General features: G+C 46.0%; 5 protein-coding genes across 10 annotated transcripts in view; 3 read left to right on the forward strand and 2 right to left on the reverse strand.

The window, feature by feature from the left end:
- Nucleotides 1-12778, reverse strand: part of nup153 (nucleoporin 153) — a 13323-nt gene extending 545 nt beyond the window's left edge. Inside the window, exons 1-22 of one of the 2 annotated variants that reach the window (XM_060044262.1) lie at nt 12622-12778; nt 9996-10209; nt 9553-9828; nt 9310-9449; nt 9078-9206; nt 8281-8397; nt 8081-8125; nt 7537-7590; nt 6748-6888; nt 6573-6625; nt 6284-6422; nt 5864-6019; nt 5663-5761; nt 5488-5572; nt 5234-5365; nt 4447-5118; nt 3996-4190; nt 2950-3861; nt 2527-2817; nt 2047-2319; nt 1619-1787; nt 1-1267 (exon numbers count right to left, since the gene is read on the reverse strand). The exon at nt 1-1267 is cut by the window's left edge and continues 545 nt beyond it. In XM_060044262.1, the coding sequence (XP_059900245.1) occupies nt 1180-1267; nt 1619-1787; nt 2047-2319; nt 2527-2817; nt 2950-3861; nt 3996-4190; nt 4447-5118; nt 5234-5365; nt 5488-5572; nt 5663-5761; nt 5864-6019; nt 6284-6422; nt 6573-6625; nt 6748-6888; nt 7537-7590; nt 8081-8125; nt 8281-8397; nt 9078-9206; nt 9310-9449; nt 9553-9828; nt 9996-10209; nt 12622-12750 (4509 nt within the window). In that variant the 5' untranslated portion in view covers nt 12751-12778 and the 3' untranslated portion in view covers nt 1-1179. The remainder of the gene's footprint in view (nt 1268-1618; nt 1788-2046; nt 2320-2526; nt 2818-2949; nt 3862-3995; nt 4191-4446; nt 5119-5233; nt 5366-5487; nt 5573-5662; nt 5762-5863; nt 6020-6283; nt 6423-6572; nt 6626-6747; nt 6889-7536; nt 7591-8080; nt 8126-8280; nt 8398-9077; nt 9207-9309; nt 9450-9552; nt 9829-9995; nt 10210-12621) is intronic. The other variant, XM_060044263.1, reaches the window with a different exon arrangement.
- The window catches only part of LOC132451591 (uncharacterized), a 62003-nt gene that overhangs the window by 20268 nt on the left and 16375 nt on the right, over nt 1-25360 (forward strand). The gene's annotated exons all lie outside the window — the stretch shown is intronic.
- ptdss1b (phosphatidylserine synthase 1b) lies at nt 12953-17434 on the reverse strand. Its single transcript, XM_060044265.1, has 13 exons — nt 17141-17434; nt 16927-17018; nt 16651-16695; nt 16389-16513; nt 16079-16237; nt 15570-15721; nt 15324-15465; nt 14870-14982; nt 14712-14777; nt 14287-14386; nt 13993-14052; nt 13802-13874; nt 12953-13718 (listed from the first exon to the last, which is right to left on the reverse strand). The coding sequence occupies exons 1-13, from the start codon at nt 17317-17319 to the stop codon at nt 13621-13623; spliced, it is 1404 nt and encodes a 467-aa protein (XP_059900248.1). The 5' UTR covers nt 17320-17434; the 3' UTR covers nt 12953-13620.
- On the forward strand, nt 19083-24604 carry mterf3 (mitochondrial transcription termination factor 3). 4 transcript variants are annotated; one of them, XM_060044267.1, is made up of 12 exons: nt 19158-19270; nt 19364-19423; nt 19624-19978; nt 20082-20234; nt 20447-20636; nt 20847-20994; nt 21123-21194; nt 21283-21444; nt 21832-22046; nt 22906-23479; nt 24311-24379; nt 24538-24604. In XM_060044267.1, the coding sequence occupies exons 3-9, from the start codon at nt 19633-19635 to the stop codon at nt 22024-22026; spliced, it is 1266 nt and encodes a 421-aa protein (XP_059900250.1). In that variant the 5' UTR covers nt 19158-19270; nt 19364-19423; nt 19624-19632; the 3' UTR covers nt 22027-22046; nt 22906-23479; nt 24311-24379; nt 24538-24604. The 4 variants fall into 4 exon arrangements, with proteins under 4 accessions (XP_059900253.1, XP_059900249.1, XP_059900250.1 ...); XM_060044268.1 differs by having other exon boundaries at nt 19161-19270; nt 19351-19423; XM_060044270.1 differs by lacking the exon at nt 19364-19423 and having other exon boundaries at nt 19083-19270; nt 21890-22046.
- LOC132451670 (cytochrome b-c1 complex subunit 7) lies at nt 23385-25200 on the forward strand. Its single transcript, XM_060044273.1, has 4 exons — nt 23385-23479; nt 24311-24379; nt 24538-24704; nt 25049-25200. The coding sequence occupies exons 1-4, from the start codon at nt 23389-23391 to the stop codon at nt 25124-25126; spliced, it is 405 nt and encodes a 134-aa protein (XP_059900256.1). The 5' UTR covers nt 23385-23388; the 3' UTR covers nt 25127-25200.

The following is a 25360-nucleotide window of genomic DNA, read 5'->3' on the forward strand; positions in this document are numbered from 1 at the left end:
GGATTGTGGAACCACTCGTTTATACAGAAGTTCTGAGAGAAGCGGACGTCTAAAAGGCTTCTACCCCTTCGCCCACCCTCTGCCTCTCCGTTCTATAAGTCTGCCTCCTAGGGCTCGTTTTAAACACATTCATTTGCTATCTCACCTATGACAACAGGCCACCCCCCCCCGCGGCACACTCCAGAGGATTCGGTTCATATGCGCACAAACACACAAACACACACACACACACACAGTCAAAACACTGACACGCAAGGAGCGCACTAGAGAAACATAATCTGCATGTACAAAAAAAAACACATCATACACACCTCAAGTCTGTACATGAGGCGAGGAGATAGGGGGGGGGTAACAAGCACGCTTCATCTGTCACACGGAAACACTCTTATCTCTGTACATACAGCACACACACACACACACACACACACACGGCATCATCACCATGGCAACGTCCCATAGCTGCACCCGTCACGGCGTCTCAATAAACGGAGAGCGCTCGCTAGATGGCGGCGTGCGCAGCGGTTGCCACCGGCGACCAGCCAAACAGCTCTCGCTACCTCTACGCGTATTGCAGCTCAATAACCTGATCACCCATAGCTGAACTCGACGACAGGGCGCCGTGTACATTCGCAACTCTTTAGATTTGCAGTTTTTGCCTTTGTAATTTTATTTCCAAAAAACGAGACAAAAAAAAAATTAAAAAATAAAAAGGAAAAAAAAGTCATGCCTAAAGTCTAGCAGACAGACAGAAAATAGAGAGATGACAGTCTTGGGTTTGTTTGTTTCAAATGCCAAGCAAAGGTTTCTTTACTCGAGCGCGTCTCGGGAGTCGTCTCTGTTGTCATCATGTTGTCGATTCTGATCACAGGTCTTAATCCGTATCGTTTAAGAGGGACACCTTCACCAACCAGGCCCCCTGGTCTAATCTGAGGTGAAGCCCCTAGTCCAGCCCTGCGATGACCGTCTAGCCCTTAGGAGAGGAGACGCCTCCCGTCCAGGGGTGTTCCCTCACATGCCACGCCCTGCAGCAGGGGAGGGGAGGGGGAGGGGGGGGCTGGTGGAGAGTGTCCAGGACATCGGTCAGCCTTTCAGGTTGGATTCTAAAGGTCAAAGGTCAAGTCTAATTCGAGTCCAGGTTGCGGGAAGCGAGGGCGAGGAGGAGGTGGGGCAGGTGGGGGTTCACTTCCTGCGCCGTACCGCCGTCTTGATCTTGCGCCCGGCGATGGGCGCCTGGCCAGCGGGGGTCGCTGTGAAGGTCTTGGCCGACCTGGAGAGAGTCATGACATCATCGTCAACAAAGGCTAAAGGCAATCCCAGGTAGAGCAGGAAAGGAACATCACAAGTAGCAATAACTATACCAGAACAGCTGAAGCATGAACTCTGCAGCTTCTCTTAACAATCAGTAGCAGGACAACCGGCGCTATAGTACTATCATCTTTGACTCGTTTCAGTGATCTGTAATCTGTGTGAGTGCACGAGCCACGCAGTGGGACCACTTTACAGTTAAATGTGTCGTCCTGCTCCTCAGCACGGGTTCTTTACGACGGCTCCATCCAGGGCTGATGCAGACGAGCTCTGCGGGGCTCCGGCTCGGCCTTTAGCAGAGCCTCATATTTACCCGATGTTGAACGCGGGCGGCTGGGAGAAGGTGAACCCTGCTTGAGCCGTCTGCTGGGGGGCCGCGGAGGGGGCGGCGGAAAGGGCCGGGGGGGCGCCGCCTCCGAAGGCAAACACCCCCGTGTTGTTGGCGGGGGCTCCGAACGGAGTGGCGCCGCCAAACTGGAACCCTGATTGGATGGAGAGACGCTCGGCTTGATTCAGGGTCCTCTGATTTGAGCAATCCACTGCATTATGTTAAGACCGCCGACATATGGTTATGATGTTCCTTTCAAATGTTTAAGTGCTACCGCCATAATTGACTGGCACATGCCGTGGTTTCTAAAGGGTCAAGTATTTCATGCTCTTAACTCTCCCAGGACCTCAATGGTCTCAAGTGCAGCCACGTCAAGATCATGGACACTCAGTCGAAGAAGGTGCGTCACCAACCTGGCTGGGTCGGGTTGGGCACCGCTCCGAACACCGGCGTGGAGTTGGCCTGCTGGCCGAAGACCGGGGCCGCGCTGGGCTTGGCCCCGAAGGCCGGGGTCTTGGCAGCGGGGCCCGAGAAGGGCGAAGGGGCCGGAGAGCCGAAAGTGGAGCCGAAGGCGGGGGCGGCCTGCGCGGCTCCGAAAGCCCCCGTGGAGGGCGGAGCCTGGCCCGCCCCGAACCCTGAGGACGGGGCCGAGCTGAAGACGAACGGAGAGGACGTGGAGGTGGGGGCTGGGGGAGCGGAGGGAGGAGAGGAACATTGACATTGAGTTTCATGTGTGTTGACGCACCACTTGAAGGATGCTCGACACCGATGAGTCCACTGCGCGAAAGCAAAAAAGGAGCAGTGACAAGCGTTGTTCGTACGTACTGGGACCAATCATCCAAACGACCCATCAATGAAACGACAGATACACAAAAAGGAGTGGAGAGGCTGACCTGCAGAGAGACCGTGAGCCGGCACCACCTCGCCGAACGAGAAGCCGGGGGGGTTGGCGGCGGGAGGCGCCGCGCTGGCGGGGGCCCCGAAGAGGAAGGGCTGGGCTGTGGCCGGGCCGGGCGCCGCCGCCGGGGCCGAGGACCCCTTGCCAAACATGAAGCTGCTGGGCGCCGGGCTAGCGGCGGCGGCCGGTGCCTGGGCGGGGCCGCTGCCGAAGAGACTGGGGGCCGGGGCCGAGGAGCTGACGGGGGCGGGGTTGAAGGAGAACGGCTTGGGAGCGGCGGAGGGATCTGGTGGAGAGAGAGGAACCGAGGGGGTCAAGACCAAGGAAGGACCTAGAACACTAGTTCATAACCCAGTGGAAGTCTCCCAATCGACACCGTTAAAACACGACACACGCTCTGAATCTAACCAACACACACCTGCAGCACTTTGTCCAAAGCTGAAGCCCGCCTTGGGGACCTCGGCGCCCGCCACCTCTCCCTTGTCGGCCGGCTTGCCGAAGGGGTACGGGGGCGGGGGCGCCTGCTCCTTGGCGGCGGCGAGGGGCGTGTTGAAGGAGAAGCCCCCCATCTCGGCGGGCGGGGACATCATGGTGGCGTCGCTTCCTTTACTGGCCGCGCCGAACATGAAGCCGGCCGGCTCCTTCTCCTCGGGCTTCCCGAAGCTGAACGCGGCGGGAGCGGCCGCCTCCTTCTCTGTGGAGACGGCGGCGCCGAAGCTGGGCGTGGGCGAGGAGGAGGCGGCGCTCGTGAGCGGCCCGCCCAGCCTCCCGAAGACGGAGCCGGCGGGCTTCAGCGAGGCGCCGTCAGTGGATGACGTGTTCTCTGCGGCGGTCGTGGGGAGGGTGAAAGTCACGGAGGGGGCGGACGCGGCGGCGGTCGCCGTCGTCTCGTCGGGTTTTGAGAGTCCGAAGGAGAACCCGACGTTGGGGGTCTTGGCCTCGGCGCTGGACGCCCCGGCCCCGAATAGCGTCCCGCTGCTGTCTCCGAACTTGAAGCCGGGCCCTCCAGAGCTGGACTCGGGCTGCTTGCTGTCCGTGGCGGTCAAGTCAGTGCTGGCGGCGGTGCCAAACTTAAAGCCCTCCGTGGCGCTGCCGAATTTGAACCCCGACGAGGCGCTAGCGTCTTTCGAAGGGGTCTCCGACGTAGAGGTTCCGAACTTGAAACCTCCGGTGGACGACGAGGAGGCGGAGTCGGAGAGGGCGGCCCCAAACTTGAAGCCCGCGGTGTCAGCGGGGAGGGAGTCCGACGCCACCGACGTACCGAACTTGAAACCCCCGGAGCCCGAGGTGCCGAACGCAGCTCCCGACGAGCCGAACGAAGAACTGAAACCTGCAGGGGGAAGAAAACAAACACACGGAAAACATAAGCCGTCATCCGTTATATGGAAACTCTGGAAAATAACCAGGGGGGGCTGGGGGGAGACAACATTCGTGGTTCCACAAGGGCGGGTTCTCCATCCTTACCTTTGGGTTCCACCACGGCCCCCGGCTTGGCCGTCTGGCAGGCGACACACGTCAGGTCTGCCCCCTTGTTCTGAACACAGCACACATCACAGTCCCAGGCCCCCTCGGGCTTCTTGAACATGTCCCCGAAGCCCAGCGCTGGAGCACTGGTGCTGGCCGGGGCGGAGGCCGACGCTGGGGGGGCAGCTGATGCTCCTTGGTGGGGGGAAAGAGGGTTAATTACCCGACGGGGAGAGAGGTTACGTTAATGATGAGTATTCTGAGCCCAAGCTGAAGCATTAGCTTCCAATGACAAAATGAACACTACTGTTATTATAAAAGTAATGGTCCCTAACAGACTCATAACACACTCACTACTGGATAACAGCGTCGGCTTATTGTCAATGATTTTTTTTTTTTGTCATTCTAAATTAATTCCAATTCAAATGTCAGTTTGTAAACAAGAGCATACCAGGCTTGGATGTCATGCAGGCCACACACTTTGTGTCCTGCGCCTTGTTGTCCACCATGCACGTGTCACACTGCCACGTGCCCTCCGGCTTCTTGAACATGTCCCCAAAAGAGGGGAGGGCCGTCGGGGGCGGCGCGGCGGGGGAGGCCTCGGGAGCCACGGGCGCGAAGGCCGACGGCAGCGTCAGCGAGGCCTTGACCCCCGTGCCCGGCTTGGCCGTGTCGCACGCCACGCACTTCACCGCCTCCGCCTTGTTCTGGACCAGACACGTGTCGCAGTCCCACATGCCCGCGGGCCGGGCGAACATCGCGCCGAAGCCCACCGCGGCCTTGGGGGCGGTCTTGTTGTTCTCGGTGGCGGTAGAGTTTAATGGTTTAAAGCAGGACGAGGAGGAGAAAGAGGAGGAGGAGGAGGTGGTGGTGGTGGTGGTGGTGGTGGAGGAGGCGGATTTGGGCAGTTGTGTTCCACAAGCAACACACTTGGCGTCAGACTGTTTGTTCTGCACCATGCAGACGTCACAGCTCCAGGCGCCCGGCGGGGGCTGGAACATGTTGCCGAAGCCAGCGGAGGAGGAGGAGGAGGAGGAGAGGGCGGACGAGGGGGAGACCGTGGAGCTCGACAGAGGAGCGCTGTTGGCACTGGGGGAAGTCGAGGTGACGGGAGAGGCGAAGCCTGGACCAAGAACAGAGTACGGGTCGTCAGTGATTAGGACACCAGAGCCCAAAGTCAAACATCTTGTCTTGTTATTTATATCAGCAACAAAACAACAAAAATAAGTGTATCTCACCAGGTGATTTGAGGAGGTCCAGAACGCTGCCCTGCTTCAGGGTCTTGGCTGGTTTGAAGGGTCCGTCAGAGTCCTCTGTGCTCTTATTGCTTGAATTAAGTCCCCACCCCCTTATTGTGGGAGTAGAGAAACCTAAAAAAAAAAAAAAAAAAAAAAACAGCACCAGCCTCAATTAAGCATTCATCCTTTAGGCCACCTCATACACGTGGCATGAAATCCCCGGCCCGGCTGTCTCTGGCGGGACAGACACCTACCTGCTGCCTTCATGGGTATGGCCAGCTCTCCATTTGACATGGACGAACCCATTTTTGCTACAGGTGCACTGAAGGTAAATCCAGCCTAAAACAAGAGGATTAGCGTTAAAACACATTCTCACTGGGCCGTTGTGATCGACCTTAGTTCAAATAAGCCCGTCCAGTCCATACGTACAGAGGGGGAGAAGGAGGGGGGGCTAGCAGCGGTCGCCTTGACGATGGGAGAGGCGAAGGTGAACGGTAGACAGGGGGGGGTTGAAGCCGCAGCAGGTTCCTAAGAAGAAAACCCAGAGAAATAAGAACCAGTGACGGGAAACCGATCATCCACCTCGAGAAAGGGCTTCCGCTGGTACACCCCTGGGCCGTACGGTCCTACCTTTTCTGCTACAGTTTCCTTGGCTGGGGACGGGGTCGCGACGCTAGGCCGGGGCTTTGCGGTGGTGGTGAGGGGCAGGGTGGAGAAGCTGAAGGTGGGCAGGCTGAAGGCGCTGATCGGGAGGGAGATGGCTGGCAGGTCGGGCACCTCGGCCACCTGGAGGGGGAGAGCACAGGCAGGGCCACCACGGTGAGCGACCAGGCCACACAGAGAACACACACACACGGTCTCACCGCTACCGATGAATCCGTCCCAACTATTCATTCTAGTTTGACTTTTTCTGTCTTTCCATGTTGTGATATCATAGATATCACAACATGTGCTCCACTCCAGGAGATGTTTGTTTAACACAAAGGAAAGCTAGACGAAAAACTAGAAAAGAGTGCGACAAAACTAAGGGGTAGAGTGTGGGGTCCCCACCTCGTCGTCGTCAGGGCGTTTGGAGGAGGGCCGGGTGGTGGTCCTCTCCCTCTTCATCTTGCCCCCTCCCCCGGCCGCGGTGACGCTGGCTGCAGGGGTGCTGGACAGAGGGTAGTCTGGTCTGCTACAGTTGGTTGTGCTGTGTGGAGGACGAGCAGTCAAACTCAGGTCACACGGGTTAAGACGTACAATACATAAACAACACACACACTTAAGAGACCCTTTTACCCTCCAAAACCACGGGAAGGACCAGGTAGTGATGGGACTACTTGATAGGAAGGAGCCGTACCTTTGAGAAGGACCCGGGCTTGCATCAGGCAAGTGTGATGATTGTATGGTGGGCTGGAAGGGGCATGAACAGACACAGGGGAGTTAGCACACAAGGCTTATAAAAAGGTCCCACGGAGCGAGGTGAAAGGTACATGTGGAGGACTATGAACGGACGCCGGGGAGGCGGTACTGACCGTGTCTCTGGAGGTCCTGTCCAGGAACCGGCCCGAGCCTCCGGGGGTGAGAGAGGGCCTGAAGGAAACGGCGCGGTTCCCTGATACCGCGGCGGCTGTCGGGACAAACATCTTCTGCACTGGGGGGAGGGAGGGCTCCAGCTGAGGGGACAACGGACGCATGTCAAGGCCACGGAGCAGAATCCCCGCGTCGACAGACAAAACACAGTCGAGGGTGGCCTCTTCAATAGGCTATGGAGTAGGGGGCCATCTGAGGTGCAGCGCGTCCAGAGCCATGCGTCGACCATGATGGATGTGTTGGGGACTCTGCTCCTCCTTGTTTTTATGATTGACTGCGGAGGTCAATGGCCGTTTGTTTGGGTCTGGAGATGCAGCTGTCACAGCTGGCGCTTTCCAGCAGTTTTAAGGACTGCAGGCCGCGCCAATCCAGAGCTGGCACTAATCATCAACAATGGCCTGCCCCACACCACTTACACACCAACCAAGACACGCTACAACACAGTCCATGTGTGCGCTAGTTTGTGTGTTATACACAGGCGCACATGCACACCAAACAGCTGTGCCTTGCTAAAAGGAATCTTGTCGAGTAAAGCGTTAAGTAGGCCAACAGGCAGTGGGACAGTGTGCTGCCTCCTTAAGCCAAATCCCAACCGCCAAGTCATCTGTTGAGCTGTAGAGCTCCTGTAATAGTATACACACCCTCCGATAGCCTCATGTGTTGGGACGAGTATGAAAACAAAAACAAATGACCAAACCACCCATCAAGGCGCTGGGAGCAGATTAACTTACCCGTTTCTTTTTGGCCTGGAAGTGTGAGTAGTCTAGATTTGTACCGTCCATTGACTGCATAGAGCGGGGCAAAACAGATTGCAGTTTAAATTAGCTACTCAGTTCAACATAATTCAAATTCTCTGTTGACAGACATTAATTCCCCACTGTTCTTCAATCTCTCCCATATTGATGTTAAAAATACTAATGCCATGACTGAAAACACTATAGAAAAAAAACAGCCATGCTAACTAGGGGTGCAAATGTACTCAAGTCAACAAGTACACGTCAAGCATACGAGTTCCAGTGTATCTTGCGGTGTATACGTGCCCAGGAGACGCGACTACCAGGCAGAGCTGTGTGGAAACAGCACTCCTATCTATAGAGCCATCATTTGGTCAATATTTCTACACAATAGGCAAATTAAGTACCCTTCGCTAAAAAATTTGCCTAACTATAACGCAAGTATTTCTCGCGTATGAAATTCTCCCCAATGGATAGAACATTAGAAGCGTGTTCAAGTGTGTGGAGGTGAATTGTGTGGTACTGCGTTCCTCGTGCTTACCGCTGACATTGGGGAAGAGGCTGCAGAGGGGATTCTCTTTGCGTCCTGTTTGGGAAACAACACAGAAATTACAGATAACAGCCTTCTAGATTAATGTTTAACATGCCTTCAAAGAGATAGGGATCATCAGCTATCTCTTTCTGAACATAACTGGGTCCATGTCCTGAGCGTTAGTGTGTGTGGTGGGGGGGGGGACTCACGGCCAGAGGACTGGACATGCGCTCCAGGGACTGCAGGATGCGCCGGGCCGTGCCGCTCGTCACCCCGCAGGGCGCCGCTCCGGCGGGCCGGGCCTTGATCTGCCTCCTCACCGGCGCCTGGGGGTCAAGCACTTGGGAGTCAGTCTCCCGCTTTTGCATAACGCCGGTGGTGAGCTGCACCCCGGTTGCCTCTGATGACACACTCAAGCTGAATTCGGATGGCAACGCGTGACCACTCCTCTAAGACACCGACGCGCTGCGGCGTTTCACCCTGATGCGTGGCGATGGGGTTGAATGAACTGCTGAAGCCACTGGGCCTCGTATTTCGTAGACCACTATCTACCATCGTTAGTTATGAATAACAGCCCACAGTGTATGCATTTATACATAAATACTATATCTATAAAGACAGTGTTTCCCCCAGAACATTTCTTAGTCAAGGTGGTCAAGGAGCGGTCAATTTATCTTTCTTTTTTGTAACTGATGGAAGTATATTTTCTTTCCCTACAAGAGTTTTGTACTTTGTTAATGCATAATAATAATAAAAAAAAAAACATACAAAATATATATATTATTTATTTTATATATTGGTAGTCAAGGCGGGGCCCTATTGTTGTTAAGGCGGCTGCCTTAACCATACAGTGCTGGGGGAAACACTGGGCTACAGGTGTACGGGAATATCTTGGACCTGCCCTCTCATTGGCTCATAATAGATATACGTCCAGGAACCTTCACCATTCCACCCTGCTGTTCTGCACTGCCGTCTGAGTTCAGCATAAGGGAGGTGGATGCCTGACCTGATAAGGTGTGCTGGGGCGCGTGCGCAGGCTTCTGGCTGCAGCGGCCCCTCCGTAGGTGGTCTTCCCCGGGTAGAAGGGAGAGTCCCCCAGCTGGCTCGAGTTGAGCACTGTGCTGTTCAACGTGGACTAAGGAGCAGAACGCACCACGGTCAAGTCGAGCAGAATGAAAGCAAACTGGTGGTGAGACCAGTTCGAGATCCACAACGTGAACGCCGGCATAGAAACTCACGTTGGAGGAAGTGCCAAACAGAGAAAGGTTAAAGGCGGGCTTCTTGAGACTGGACTGGGAGGCAGGGAGCCCGGAGTGTGTCCTGTCCGACTCTGGGGACCAGAGACGAGGCCCCGACACCATTTTGGGGGCGGGTACATCTAGAAAAAAAAAATAGGAAAAATAATTAGAAACCGTAAACTAGTTCACTCAAGGGGCCGGGTTAGTCTTGTGTACCTTTAGATCGAGTACCAAACCACAGACCTTTTTCGGAGGCTCGGGAGGAGAAGCCGCTAGTGGTGGAGATGTTATCATCTTCGTGCTGGGAGAGGTTGTCCTTGATCTCCTTCACCAGGGAGAAGCCCGTGGTGAAGGGCCCGGGGGCTGGGGAGGTGGAGGGCGGAGGGAAGAGGCTGCTGGGGGGCCCTAGGGGGGAGGAGGCCTCCGGCAGGGGAAAGTGGAGGGGGTGGGAACGATTCAACGGGGGCCGTGACAGGACATTGTCCTGCAAGTTCAGCGAGGCCCTGCTGGTTGAAGGCTCTGCCGGTCGGAAATAGGAAGCACAAGAGCGAGAGTGTGGGATTAGGTGGTGGCCAAAAGCTTTATTACCACATGGGACAAACGGATGCCCAGAATAACAGCAGGTATACAGAAATCACCCAGTGTCCCGAATCAGGTATACCTAAGGGGCTGGCCGCATCCCTCACCTGTGTGACTGGTGCTGGGCTCTGGGGAGTCCCAGCCGTCGTGGGGTGGTGGGCCCTCCTCATTGCCGTTGGGTGGGAGGGTCTGGCTGTCCTCCTCCAAACCCTGTAGGGCGCCCCCCTCCTCGGCAGGATCCTCGCCCTTAAAGTACTTCTGTAGCCAGGACGGAACGATGCTCTTCACCGTGTTGGTCACTCGATTGATGAGGCCTGGCTGCTGCAGAGAGAGGGATGAACCAGCCAGGGGGAGAGAACAGTCATGGGTCGGCTTATATCAATCAGTCGGAGCAGCCATTATTGTCAATAATAATAAAAAAATGTATCAATATAATAACCAGAAGAATAATGCCAAACCACTGATTTTTTTGATAATACTTGTCTTTTGACACTTTATATCTCATAGCGTAAATACTAGCAGTGCTCTTGGTAATAAAAACACTGCAGTTATTTTACCATTCTTCTCTAAAATAGAACAAGTTTATTGACCATAAATATATATTAAATTCTGCATAGTCAGTAGTGCATTATAAAGCTTGGTGAATTAAAGTTAGAGTGTCGTAGATGATATATAGTAAGTGTATATATGGAAGATGACTATACAGCTGTCAATTAAACTGAAAATGTAGTCAGTAGCTCTTAAGAAGAGTAAAAGAGGGCACCCTCAGGATATGGATTATTATATTCTACATTCATAAAGTTGCAGCATGGGAGAAAAGAAGTGGAGTTGATAGCCTGCACGACTCTTTGTATACATGCTGTCAAACTAGAGGGAGCTTTGCTCTCCTGATAGAAGACATGGGTGCCCCTTGCTTTGATGCTTATCAGTTAAGCACACTAAGGCGATCGACTGCACTACAACATGTCTGCACCCTGCTATCCTGAACTAATCTACGCCGACAAACCATCAACGTTCTGACCGATACACTTTTATAGAACCACACAGCTTAAACTGTACATGTTTAGTTCAATTATATAAACGTTGGCTCCTGTGTGTACAAGGCTTACAGAGAGGGGCAGTTCTTTGCTGGACTGTTTCATAGGGAACACAGGGGCCGGTGCAGAGAGCCTATGCTTGTGTCATTGTTCTCACAGGAAGCGGCCCCAGGTTGGGCTGAGAGGAGGTTTAATCTGGTTGCACTCTGTGGACTGTTACTAAAGCATGCCAGTACTCTGAAGGAGCACAACACCCTTGCAGACCCAGTGAGCTGAGGCTTCCAACTCAAAGAGTTGCCCCACTCTATTCGATAAAACCCGACCTAAATGCACCATGGCTTCAGGTTTAATTTGACCAAATGTAAACACCCTGTCAAACCTTACACAGGGAATGCTGTTTCGACAAAGGGATACACTGAAGACTTATTGCCTTTCAAAACAGTAAAGTAATATCACCAACCTCTGAACACTACGCCCACCGAACAGTTAATAATTTCAAAAACCACTTACGCAAGCAAAACAAGTAATTTCATCCAACTTTCATCCATTTTACCTTGAAGTGGCTTCTCAACAATTAAACACTGTTAAAATAGTGTCTTAAATACACGTTATTAACCATGGATACACGATACAGTTTTGTTTCGTTGCTCGCGTTGATTTGAATTGCAAACCCAGTCCAGTACAAATGCAAACTCCCACCGTTTTGAGGTACGTCTACAAGAACAATTATGACATACGTCAACATAACCCATCAATGCATTTCATTACGATGATCAATAAGGACACGTAAGAACTGAGGTTAATCTTCAAAATTAGGCGCTCTAGGTTTTCTAGGCGCCTTGGTTTTCATTCTTAAAAGCAAATATACCGTTCTACCCAAATTCACATGTCTATGTCGCATGTTAAATGCTCAGTGACAATACACCCATTTGCAAATCCCTTAATCATTTTGTCAGGAGCAGTTATATGCCACAATGTTCACTGGATTGTTTCATAGTATATACCAATCTCTGCAATCCCCCTGAAAAGCGAATGCGTAAACCATGTGGGTCTCAAATTAGTCAATGCTTCCTACGCAATACAGCTGGCAGAGATTTTGGCAATGCTTTCTCTGCATATTTCCTTACGTAACTTATTCTCATAGATAAAACACGAATGTAGATAGTTATGCACAACGCCTAGCGTGTGTCCGAACGTCAGGTGTATATATCTGAATATTGTGCGATGGATACATCTCAGACAACAATGCGCTTCTAGCTACGGCTAACCTAGCTAGCGGTAACACCGGCTCAGTTGAATCCTACTTCCATGGCATTTCCCAAGTTAGCTGACAGCTAGCTGCTCCGTAGGAATACTGTAGTCACTGGGCTAAATTGTGCATACGCCATCTGAATTTCATGTTCTAACGAAAATAATTGTTCCAAAAAATTAGTCCCATCATGTTTTTCACATGTCAAGACAATCACGATCGTTACTTCTCTTTGGTAATTTGTCGGCTAAAAACTAGCATCTACTTTGCTAATGATAGCTAGCATTTCCCTGACATGCTAGCAGCGCGTGGAGGCCATGAGCGCTATCGGTAGGCCACAAAATAGATCTAACAAAACAATAAACAAAGATAGGAAGTAAATGGCATTATTGTTACGGCGATCCAATCAATGCAATCATTTAAAAAAATCACTTTCATCCATTTTACCTGTTTGCTCTTGGCGTAAGGTTTGGAGGCAATATGATATCTTCTGCTTCTAATTTTCCCTCCACCCGTGGCCGCCATGGCTTGTTCGTTTGAGTGTCTATCGGTCTCTCGGCGCCGGATAGCTGTCATCCACTACAGCGAGCCTTTAGGAGCAGGAACCATGGGAAATGGAGTAGCTAGCTACACATGCAAAGAAACGTCTCATGACGCTAGATAGACATTGAAAAATAATCATTGGCACCGCCAAAAATCTTAAATCGGTCCCCGATTCTTTCAGGCTGGAGTTTTATGTTTCACTAGTTTCGTGATAGAAGTATGACAAACGAATAGATTTCTTTTAATATTTATTATTAAAGATCACAGTGAATCCAAAAATAACATTGAAAATATTACACCTAAAAATAATATTCTGTAACGAACCATCAAACGTTATACATCTAAAAAAAAAATGTATACAGATGTTTGCGGATTTGCTTTACAACTTGACATTTAAAACTTCCTCAAAAAATACAATCATGGGAAAAAAAATCTGCTACATAAATAACATTGTTTATGCATGGAATTGACAACATTGGTTAACACAATCAGAGAGAAACAATACAACCTAACTCATATATAAAAACAGTGTAGTATTCAGTGTAAATCAAACATAGCATCATAGTACGGAATAAATAAATATATACGAGCAAAAAAACAACACCTATGGTGACATCGTGATTGATTGTGCTTAGCAAGTTAATATTATCAAGATGCTGTTTCATGGAACTTCACTGTTTTGTTTAATCTACCCAACTCTTTCACACGTTTTAATATGATTATTACAATCTATCTCACCCAATATATAGTTATCAAAGAGTTAGTGATAGGAAGACACACAAAAAATTGTATTTCATTGGTCATCTGCCACACTACCAAGAGTGTATTACCCGTGGTTAGGTGTGACTTCGCAGCACTCTCTTTCCTCAAGACTTCATAACACCCCAACCTCTGGTACTCTCCCTATATCTTCTTCCCTCTGTGGTCGTTAACCGTACGCTTCTTCTTCAAGTTTCTCTTTTGTGCTGTTGATGGTTTGGTACTGTTGGGGAGTTCCTTAGCTGTGCAAGAGAGGGAGGAGGCATTGGTTTTAAAGTGCAGTTGGAGAGTTCACCAGAGTATGATCACCATGAATACAACTGACCTGAAAGGCCATCTTGGATTATACCACAGGGCTCAGTAGGGCTGTGTGAATCACGATGCTTGTTGCTCAAGACCTCCAAGGAAAGAAAAAAAAGTTCAGAAACAATAAAAAACGACTGAACCCTGAATCGAACAATAAAACTGTAATGGCATAGCCATTTTTATAAAACAAACTCATAAAAAAGCACATACCTCCATTTTCCTCTGCTCATACCAAACCATCCCATATAAACAAAGCAGTGTTATGACTGCCTAGAGGATGTCAAAGAAGAAAGAAAGCACAGTATGTTATCAGGACCTTAAATGTTACATTCTGCATGTTTTCTCTGTCCTGCTAATTCTGCAGGTAAAAACCTAAAACCTTTACTACAGAGCACTCATGGTTATGCTTACATAGTCATTTACACATGGCTGAACACACATTAGACCACACAGATATATTTTAAACAAGTTCTCCTCAGGATCTACATACTACCAGGCACTTACCAGACAAAACAGCCATAGGACCACAAATTGGATACATGTTTTGCAGAACAGGTCCAGCCCAAACTTGACACAGGCAAGAGCTTCCAGGAAAGACAGAGCACTGTCATCAAATAAAAGATGAAATGTTACATGTTTTGTTAATGTTAGGTTTAATGTGGGTAACAACTAAACATTGGCATGGCATTTGTACATTGGATTGTTGCAATAGCGCCCTCTCTTGGCAAAAACTCTTGAATATGATTGTCATCTGAAATCTCTGTTGTGTTTGGTTTCTTCAAAATTAGATAATATCGATGTCTGACAGATCACATCACAGTTCTAAGAAGTATTGGCAGGAGATTAGTCGTTTCTTATGTTGTAAACATATGCATGCAATCTATTGATATCTTCAATGATAAATGAAACATGATGCTTAGAAGACCTACCCAAACACCCAACACTGCGTTCCTACTCTTTTGCACTGAGTGTCCGTCAAGTATGCATAATACTGTCTGCAAAGTAGAGGAAACATCACAAGAAAATCAGCGGGGTTTCCTTATTGAAAGTGCAATGACATGCGCATGGCTGTGAAACCAGCACGTACCGCACGGTGGGAGCAGTGATGCTCCCCATGATGAAGATGCGGCCTAAGCTGAGCGGGTGAGACACCTGGAAGATGAAGATGTGCTTGAGGAAGAACGTGTTCAACTCGGTGAGCTGTGGAGACAAAGAGGAAGAAGGGACGGTTTGATGTGCTCTCCGGATAAAATACAATAACACAATAGAGAACAACAACACATGGTAGTCATTGTGTGTAACATTTCAACTACAATTTCAACTCCCAAATACCCTCCCACTCAAGTCACCCAGCCGGCCGAGCTAGCCAGTTTGCGTCACACATTTGCACAGCCAGTTGGTAGAAAGAACACTGTTATTGAGTTTATTGAATGCTGAAAGTCTCCCACCTGCTAACTGGGAGGGGCTCAATACACATTTCTATTTTAAAATTAGAATATTGAAATGCAAAGTTATGAGTTAGTAAAAAAATTCCAATATACCTGCCATAGGATCATGAAGAGGTAGATGCCAGCAAGCCTCTGGAAAGAGGAGTTTGGGTCGAACCAGCGGACATAAGTCCAGCTGGCCGGGGTGAACTGAAGCACGGCCCGTTTTATCTTCCCTGTGGTGGTATGGATGTCCCTGTGGAAACACACATGCTGATGTGAGTTACACAAACAGGATTACATCCAGGCTAAGAGAGCAAGGGAGCAGAAAGATAAAAAAAAAAGTAACCAAGAACTGACTTGATGCTGGCCCAGCTGTAGGTCCGCATCTCCAGAAAGTGGCACACGGTCATGCCCAGCCAGATCCCTCCTCCATTACACAGCAGTATGTCCAGGATCACCTGGTCCCACCAGCACTCAGCAAAGTTAGGGAGGAGATGCATGAAGAACAACTGGGGAGAGAGGAATTGCATGTCAATAAAACCAATAAAAAAATGGTGTATATTGTTATGAACCACACTAGTCCTTGACAGTTTTTAAAAATGGGTAAATACAGCTGGAATTAGGCACTCTTAACCCTCATAATTATACTTCTGGTCTATGATTAAAGAGGCCAGAGTCATGTCTTGAACAATCATGAACAATCAGCCCTACAAACACCGTTTACGTATGAGGAATATAGCTGATAAACACAAAGATTTGTAAAATGTAGACCCCCCAAGAAAGCTTGTTCCTATTTGGATGGTCATTTTGTAATCGGAAATGGGCTATAGTATGCTTATTCAAAGCCTAAACAGTCAAAGATGTACCTCAGTGAGTTCCCATGTTATACTGATGGTCCAGCAGAGGCCATAGTTGCGAATGACCAGCGCTTTAATAGCCCATCCGACAAAATGTCCAAATGCAAAGATGTCAAAATGGCTCATGACGCGGTCCCACGTGATCACCGTACAATTCACAGCATATTCCTGGGAAGAGTGGTGAAGCATTGATTAAAATGTGAAAGGACATCTAGAAGAAATATATATGTTTTTTTCATCGAAAAAAAACAACATGAATATATCTATGAATGCATATCAATATATAAATTAGTCGCAATTAGAGACAATATAACAATACCATGACATCAACCTCCCGTCTGGCATAGCGAAGGTTAGGATCCAACCAGTACATGAAAGTTTTTACTTGGCTCCAGTTAAGGAAGAGGAGGAAGACAAGAAACAAGAAGTAAAGAACACTCAAACCTATCAAGAAGGAAATGGGAAAGAGTCAGCAAACACGACAACCACAATTTGATCTGGGATGAGGCAAGGCATGATGATTTGTAATGATTTTAAATAAATAGCAGTACGAGTTGCATGCAAGATGAACTAGTTCTCACCGAAAACCATACGCCATATGGCTGGATGTGGCCTCGTAAATGGACCTAAAAAAAGCAATATAAAATATATATTATAAGTATCATTTACTGGAAACATCATCATAACTCATAAAAAGTTTAAATAAATTTATTTATTTGTTTAATCCTATCACTAGGTGTCTCCTCGAGCCCATAAATGCTTAGCCTTTACGACTTTACAGATGATTAGGCAGCAGGTGTTCGTCAAAATCCCCTCATTACAGATTTTTTTTTAAGAATATAATGAACATTTCTTACCGTTAGGGAACGTCAGGACGCTGATGACAAGAAAAAAGGAGACGACCACCAGAATGCCGACTCTGAGGTTGCTGTCAGGGTGGGCATCGTCCCTGTCAATCACATAGTATGACATGTTTAACAGCTGTTCACATTAGATGAATGGGAGTCTAAACTGATGAAATGACCAATACATTCCATAATATATATCGATCAGTTTAACAGGGTTATTTACCTGGCAAACACAAAGTACATCAAACTGAGCACAGATAAGGTTAAAAGCGTAATTGTATGCGGCTTATAGAAAAGGTTAATACAGATATCCTCCACTTGTTGCTCGTTTATCATGCGGAAGTGTAACTTGTGGTTCGTATCGTCTTTTTGGAGAGTTGGAGGTGCAATCGGGGGTGCCATTTTTCTGATGAAAATAAACCCCCAAAAAATATAAGTTTCACTTAATATACTACAGTACTAGGTTTCTTGTTTAAAATAGGAAACATGGGAGAACACAGACAGTATAAAAGGGGAGAACACAAATGGAATTTAACATCTTTAGGAGGGGTGTCAGTGTGCGAATGTGCACTACAAACAAAGAAACTATTCCAGGCAATGTTTTACAAAAACAAATGAAAGGCTTCAGTTAACGTATTTAATAAAAAGAAATAATAATAATTGTGTAAGCTTTCGATTTTACTTTTTGTAAAAATGAAATAAATAAACATATTACCCACACGAAACTGACGATTTGGTTTATTCCACTTTCGCCCAACACATCCGGCACGTGAACACATTGCTCGTGAATAGCTTGTTTCATGGGTATGGTATGTTGATTGGGTGTGGACTTGGAGCAAAAATGTCACACAGACGAGAGAGCCTCGATGTTTGCTGACAATCCTGCTATCAAAAATAAATCAGCAACGTCAGGGAACCGTTAATGACAAACCTTGACTTTGTAAGCGCCATCTCCAGCAATGTTTGCTACAACATTGTTGCATTATAGTTGTGTTGCAGTCAGACGGAATGATAGTGAAACTGTCTGGTACAATCCGGGACACAGGCCGAATACCCGATGAGTAGAAGCACTTCGTTGTTATAGTGTTACAACTCATCAGCTCCATCTAATTAAAGACCCATTGCTCTTACATCACATTTCTGAGAACGAATTAGGCGTATTGTCACAGAAAGATGTCATAGAAAGTATGAATGTATTTTATCAATATCGATTTGGATTTAGTAAAGGGCGAAATAAAATGAAGTCAGTGTATGTTTGGAGGCAGATATCAGGAAAACTCAGACTAATAAAGAAGCGCTGTTGCAGAAAGCATACGATAATGATGCTGGGTGGGGTCTGGGGAGGAAGTTGTTTGGCAGGGGGAACAAGCATAACAGCTTTAATGCATGTGGACTGGGCACTTATTAGTGGGGCAGTCTTTGGGTGTAGCCCTGTTTTATTTGTATGCAGCAAGTAATTAATAAAATACTAGATATTGAACGAGCCAAGGCCCTTGTAGTGGAGAAAAATTGAAACATATGGACGGGTCTGTAGTTTAAATATAATTTATGATTGTACTTAAATGTCTGGCAACAATCGAAATAATAATAAATCAATACATTTTGGAGCATCACCAGTATCTGACACACTGACGATATGTCAGACCGCGTGTCTGACATATCCCTGTGTCATTAATACAAGTAGGGGTCAATTGATAACCATTTTAGAAACTATATTAGCAAAACATCCAACAGGGACATGCATGCATTGTTATAAAATGGGTAGTTAAGGATGTTCCAGGGGGCTATGCAAGGGCAAGGGATAGAGTAAGATCACTCAGGATAATATAACACTGATATGAAATGAAAAGGTAGTCTTGGTCAACGAATAAAGGGAACATGGAACATTTCAAGTGAACATGTGTAAAGAAATTACAGTAATGTGTGATAATTTCATTTGTTTCCTCTTTATTTATTGATGATGAAGCTAAAGCAAGACTATAAATACACACTCCAGTCCAGTTTGGGGCGGTAATGCACCATAAACCCGGTCTGACAACAGCCAATTCACGGAAAGAAGAACATGACAGAAGTGTGCACCTCAATCAAACATATTCGACAGAGATATTCAAGCAATAGTTATGGAAAACAAAGAAAGCATTTCATTAAGATACAGTATATCATTTAGGTTCCGTGGTTCCTTATTTTATATATAATAATACAAAATATATAGGCCTATATATCACCCACACAAAATTAATATATTGGTTTGTTCCACTTCCGCTTAACACATCCGGCCCGTGAGCCTGTTGCATGGATACGCTGTCTTGGTTGATTTTTGTTACCCAATTAACTAGGTGATATTTAATTAAAGGTATGTATTGGTCCATTATTTATCAATAAACGATGTTTACCTTACATCTATGACTTATTAGTTGATATTTACGTATTTAGCCTGAATCGACAGCTATGGATTCCAAGGACACCAAAGACGTATGAACTTTGATGTCCTCGGTCTTACTCTGAAGTAAGGCATTTCACGTGTATGTATATATATATATATATATATATATATATATATATGAGAGGACATAGCAATGCTTAGTTAAAAGGCCAGCAAGTTTCATGATGTAAGGTTTTCGGTTAGTAATATAGCAATAGGATGCATCAGGTACAAATTCGGGACAAAAACATGATGCTGTTTAACATGTCTTGTTCATCCCTTAGGAAATAGCCATGGCTTCGTCTTGTGTACAACAGCTGTGTAGGAGATCTACCAGTCATCTCCGCTCAAAGACCTCGTGTGTCACCCTACTGTACTCCACTCACGTCCAGAATCATGTAGCAGGCGTAAGAACAGCTGATAAAACCAACGCGGGAGGAGACCTTATTATTCATGGGAACAATTCAATATTTCATGCAAGTCAGACGAGGCAACAAGTGGGTGTTTGTTATTATAGCGGTTACAATGCTAGCCCGCTGCTACCAACTGAACACAGGGACACCAAAGAGTTGATGAGCACGGATGCTCTGTCACAAATCAAAGATGCCCAACACTTGACTGAAACTAACGCAAGATTAGGTAGATCTAAATTATTTTTACCTTGTAAATACACTAAGCATTTAGACCTATTCGACTGGAAAGCATATTGTATTTGTCTTATTTGTACCCATCTGTTTACCAGATACTGATGAAGCTGTATATCCCAGTGCTTCGGAAGAGATAACTGATAAAGACGCATCTCACACAATGGTTCTCTCCACCCTGCCGTCTGAATCCTCAAGTCTCAGGGACTATGTGGATGAGTCTGAGACACTCAGCAAGCTGGTACAGCTAGGTACCTCCATATTAAGATGTCTTCCCGCAAACCTGAAACCTGCATGTTCAAACTAAAATAAAATAAAAACGTTTGGTTGCGTACCATTGACAAAACATTTTAGGATGACAGACCTGAGAGCGATTGTTTTGCATGGTCTTTGCATTATGGGTATTCATAATTTGGTCAACAAATTTGCTATTTATAAATAAGTTATTTTGTCCTTTTCCCAGGCGTTAAGCTCTGGAAGTTGGAGCAACGGCCCAACGTAGGCACCATGCTACTGAAACTGGACTTCCAGACGGACGTGGTCCCGAGGCTGCTGTTCCTCAAGGAGATGGGGGTGGAAGACTCTGGTCTGGCCTATATTCTCTCTGACAACCCCTTCATTCTCAAGGAGGACTTGGAGAACCTGCATGCTAGGTAAGAGAATAAATAAACTGGTTAAAGCTCATGCAGTTTACATTTCTCGGACTACCTGACACATTACATAAAAAGGAGAATTGTGGATAAGGCATTGGTTTACATGGCATGGTTTACATTTGTAAAATGATTGCTTGCGATACCTTGGTCAATCAAGACAAGTCACCGTTCCAAATTTCTCCCTCTGTCTACCCCATTTTGCTTTGTAAGGGTGAATTATTTGAAGTCACAGAAGTTCAGCCCAGAGACTGTTGCCTCCATGGTTACCAGAGCTCCGTATCTGCTCAACTTCAGCGTGAAGAGGTTGGACAACAGACTAGCATTTTATCAGCAGCAACTAGGGCTCAACTCCTCTAAGGTAAACTTACTTTAATTACAGTTTCACCTATTGCCTTTCTCTTATATACACACAAAGTAGTATTTTTTTTATTATTAACTCAAAACCCATTGAGTGATTGTTGAAGGGTGTTTATTGTGTTCTTACAGACCCGTGGTATTGTAGCTCGACTTCCTAGATTGCTTTGTGGAAGTTTGGAACCAGTCAAGGAGACTCTGAGGGTACGCAAAGTGCTTTACAGCCACATGTTGCATATGCTTTCAATTATGTCAAATCTTCATGTCATTTTTTATGTTTCCATTTCTGCAGGTGTGCAAAATAGAACTTGGCTTCAAGGAGAATGAGATTCAGCACATGGTTATGCTCGTCCCTAAATTGTTGACTTCAAATAAGAGGAAACTTACCCAAATATTTGACTATCTCCACAACACAATGAAAGTGCAGCACCACCTTATTGTGAAGTTTCCACAGGTAGGCTGAACCACCAATCTGGCGTGGCATTGAGAGACTGTGAAATTGCTTATAACCAAATACCAAATCACTTTCATCCAAATCATGATTTCCATGTGGAACCAACTAGTATATTATGTGGGCCAAAATGTAAGATGAAGAAGAATGTGATTTGATGCAAAAGTGCAGAAAAGTGTTGATTGTTTTTTGCCCCTGTGTGATCATTTAAATAATATAATTCGTCCTATCATGTCTATTATATAATTCATCCTCATGAATAATGGGTCTTCGATAATACAATTCATCCTAATGTCTTAATTATAGGTCTTCAATAATCAAATTGATCCTCTGATGTCTCTATAATGGGTCTTCAATAATATAATTCATCCTCTCATGTCTATGTAATAGGTCTTCAATTCAAGGTTACTGCGTATCAAAGAGCGCCACCTGTTCCTAGACTACCTAGGAACGGCACAGTATGATTCGGACCAGCCCAACTACATCTCTCTGGACCGCCTGGCCTCCCTGCCTGACGAGGCTTTCTGCACGGAGGTTGCCTCGGCAACGTTAGAAGACTTCATCATGTTCCAGAAGACGATGTGATGGCATGCGGTTTCATGTCTCTAAATATTAGGGATGGGCAAAATGATTCTTTTCCGGGAACTAGTTCTTTCAGTTCAGTTCACTATAACGATTCGTTTATTTGATTCGTTCTTTTTGATTCGTTCGTTACGTCAGATTACATCTTAAAAAAAATGAAAAATAAAAAAACTTTTTTTTATAATTTTTTTTTTTTCTTTAAATTGGTCGTTGGTCCGGATAGGACCGTCAAGACCGCAGTCCGCCGTTTGGAGATGCCTGCTACTTAATATGTCAAACGTCCCAACAATATTTATACCACTTGCTTACTCTCTATATTTCATTCATGGTTTTACATTTATAATTTTATTTTACATTTAATTCTTCATTGTTCAGGCATTACAGAACTTGCATGGTCATAAATAAAAAATACGAACTGCAGTTTAATTTCTTTGTTTGTTCTTAAATTGACGTAGAATGGAGCAAAGACTCCTGGGATTGGGAAATGCGTTTATCCAATAAACAGATGGAGGTCCAGTCTATTTTCGAAAAAATGTAGGGGGATATATGAGTCGAATGGTATGACCCAAGATACGTCAGACAGAGAAAGCGCGCATATTCGACGGTACCGCCTTGTCATTGGTTTACCCAGGTGCCATTCCAACACCATTGCTACCTCTCATTGGCTGAATCTTTGAGAAAGTTGTAGACTCAATCAATGGAAGTCGCGGGGAGACGGAGCTCTGTTCGTTTGTATATTTTATTTACGTGACCATATGTTTGGTTAATGTTAAAAAAAAAGAATCAAAGAACCAGTTCTTCTTGTTTTGGGGAACCAGTTCTTGTCGTTCACGTTCGGGATTCGTTCGTTGTAACGAATCAGTCGCGACCGACGCATCCCTACTAAATATGCAGCAACGGGGGAAAAGTATTTGGTTGAATACTAGTCTACGGAGTTCGGGAGGCGTTTTTTTATACTGCCCGCATGCGATTTCCTGAAAGCGCGCAATTTATAAAAAAAAACGTATTTCACTTACCGGGCTCTGTAACAATCATTTTTTTTATGTAAACTGAATAAATTATGTGTGATAATATAATTTGGTATTAACTTTTGTGTGTAAGGCGGTTCCACAAGTTTGCCTAAATATTCTTTGACGCATTTATACAATTTATATACTTTGTTAATTAATACATTTACAAATTATTTACATATTTATATGATAACCGGCCTTATTCTTCCGTTTACTCGATTGACTTATCAAATTTACATAAAGTAAATGGCCGTACTGGGAGGGATAGGAAAATTGTGTTTCAAAGAATAATCCGTAGAATTATCCGCCCCAGAGGCATTTATAGTTTGGTTATCTCTAAATAGTTGTGATTCTGATGCACGAGATTTCCCACAATGCCCTTCCCTACCCACAATACCCCGCGATTGTCCTTAGAATTGCAATGATGGCGGCGTCGAGGGCACCAGGTAAACTCTTAATGTCCTTTTCTATCATAATTGTACGAGTCAGTACCAGATATTTCGAGGCAGCACCATTTTTTAAAATGTAATTTAACATAAATGGCGTGACGAGTGTACTTATATTTGGGCAGGGATGTCAAAATCGTCAATTATTCCTGTGTCCTCAATGTCCCTGGCAGCTAACCTTTGCTAACGTTATGAAAGTGAACAAGCGCTAGGAAAGCTTATACCTAGTATCTACCTAACGTTACCATTTATATAGTCTATGGTACCTGATACATGTGATACCTGTCTTTTTATTTCGAGACCAAGTCATTAAGCGATAACTGATGGTTTAGAGTTTATTTGTCGCTACAGTGCATACGTACTCTATGTATGTCACAACAAGGAATAAACGTATGCAAGGGAAAATTGTATAGTTGCTTTGCTCATACTATACAGTTGTGTAGTTTATGTAACCAGCATTGCAGACCGCACTTTCCTTATTTATGACAATGGCAGGGTAACTCGATTGCTATTGCTTCAAGGTGCAAGGTTCATTTGAATTTAGCTTCCTCCACAAATGTCCAACACATACAATTGCTTGACTGGATTGTTTGCCTTTATACCATGTGGCTCAATCGACATATACAATATTTCTTAATATGTAGTTGCTTTATATTGCACTGAATAAAGAATGTGATAGCTGGCTGAACTACAGTCTGTGACATTGCTGCATCATTGCCAACGTTTGATAACCATTATTTCACCCCACCGTTATCGTTTTTGAATTCAGAAAAGTTACAATCGAAGACGTTAATGTGTATATCTGATATATATTTTTTTATTAATTTTTAGTGGCATCAGGTAGGCTCCTGGTTGGATTCCGAAAATGGTACTACAACATGTGTGGCTTCAACAAGATCGGTAAGAATACATTACTCACTGAGCCATTCTGTATGACTTGCCATGTTATAATGGATTTTCAACAAACAACACTCGGATCAATACACCAAGCTTGTGCAACTGAGAAAACCTGACCATGCCATTGACTGACCTTCAGTACTCTGTTTTTTCCATCTTAGGGTTGCTACGTGATGACACCATCTATGAGAACGACGATGTTAAGGAGGCTCTGACGAGGATCCCAGAGAGGATGTACAATGACCGGGTGTTCAGGGTGAAGAGGGCTCTGGACCTCTCCATGAAGCAACAGGTCCTCCCCAAGGACCAGTGGACACAATATGAGGAGGTGGGTGTCCAGCTTGTGGTATTTATTATTTACGTTGTAAACGAGAATAATTTGAAATCAAATCAGTTGATGCAGCGTAATAGGCTTCGCCATGATCTCCATAGATAAGGATATGTGGCTTGTACATCGTAACGAATTGAACACTACTACATCCCTCAAGTTATCACAAAATGAGTATCGGAAACTGAAAATCCCATGATGAATACAAGCCCCATTGTGAGAGAGGATAGTTAGTGTAGGTTGTTTGAGCACAAGAGATCATGGGTTGACACTCTAATGTTGGCAGTCTGCCTGTGTAGGCAATCCTTGAGCAAAACTAATTTATCCATCTCTTCCTTAACCAGGATGTGCATTACCTGACCCCATACCTGCAAGAAGTGGTCCGAGAGAGGAAAGAAAAGGAGGAGTGGTTGAAGAAATGAGGTTCCTGCCAAAGGAACCGTTGTGTTGACCCCTGTTTTAATATTTAAAATAAACTGTAACCTATAAGACCCAATTATGCCTGCTCATTAAGGAAGTTTGCTTTTTGAAATGAGAAAAGGACCAGGTATGGTTTTATACCAAAACAGTTAATGTATTAATCCAAGGTAACACCTTCGTAAAATGTATCACTTATGGAAATAGTAAGGGAATTCGAAACTACATGAACACAAAAA

The sequence above is a fragment of the Gadus macrocephalus genome, chromosome 22, assembly GCF_031168955.1.
Source record: "Gadus macrocephalus chromosome 22, ASM3116895v1".
Lineage (NCBI taxonomy): Eukaryota > Metazoa > Chordata > Actinopteri > Gadiformes > Gadidae > Gadus > Gadus macrocephalus.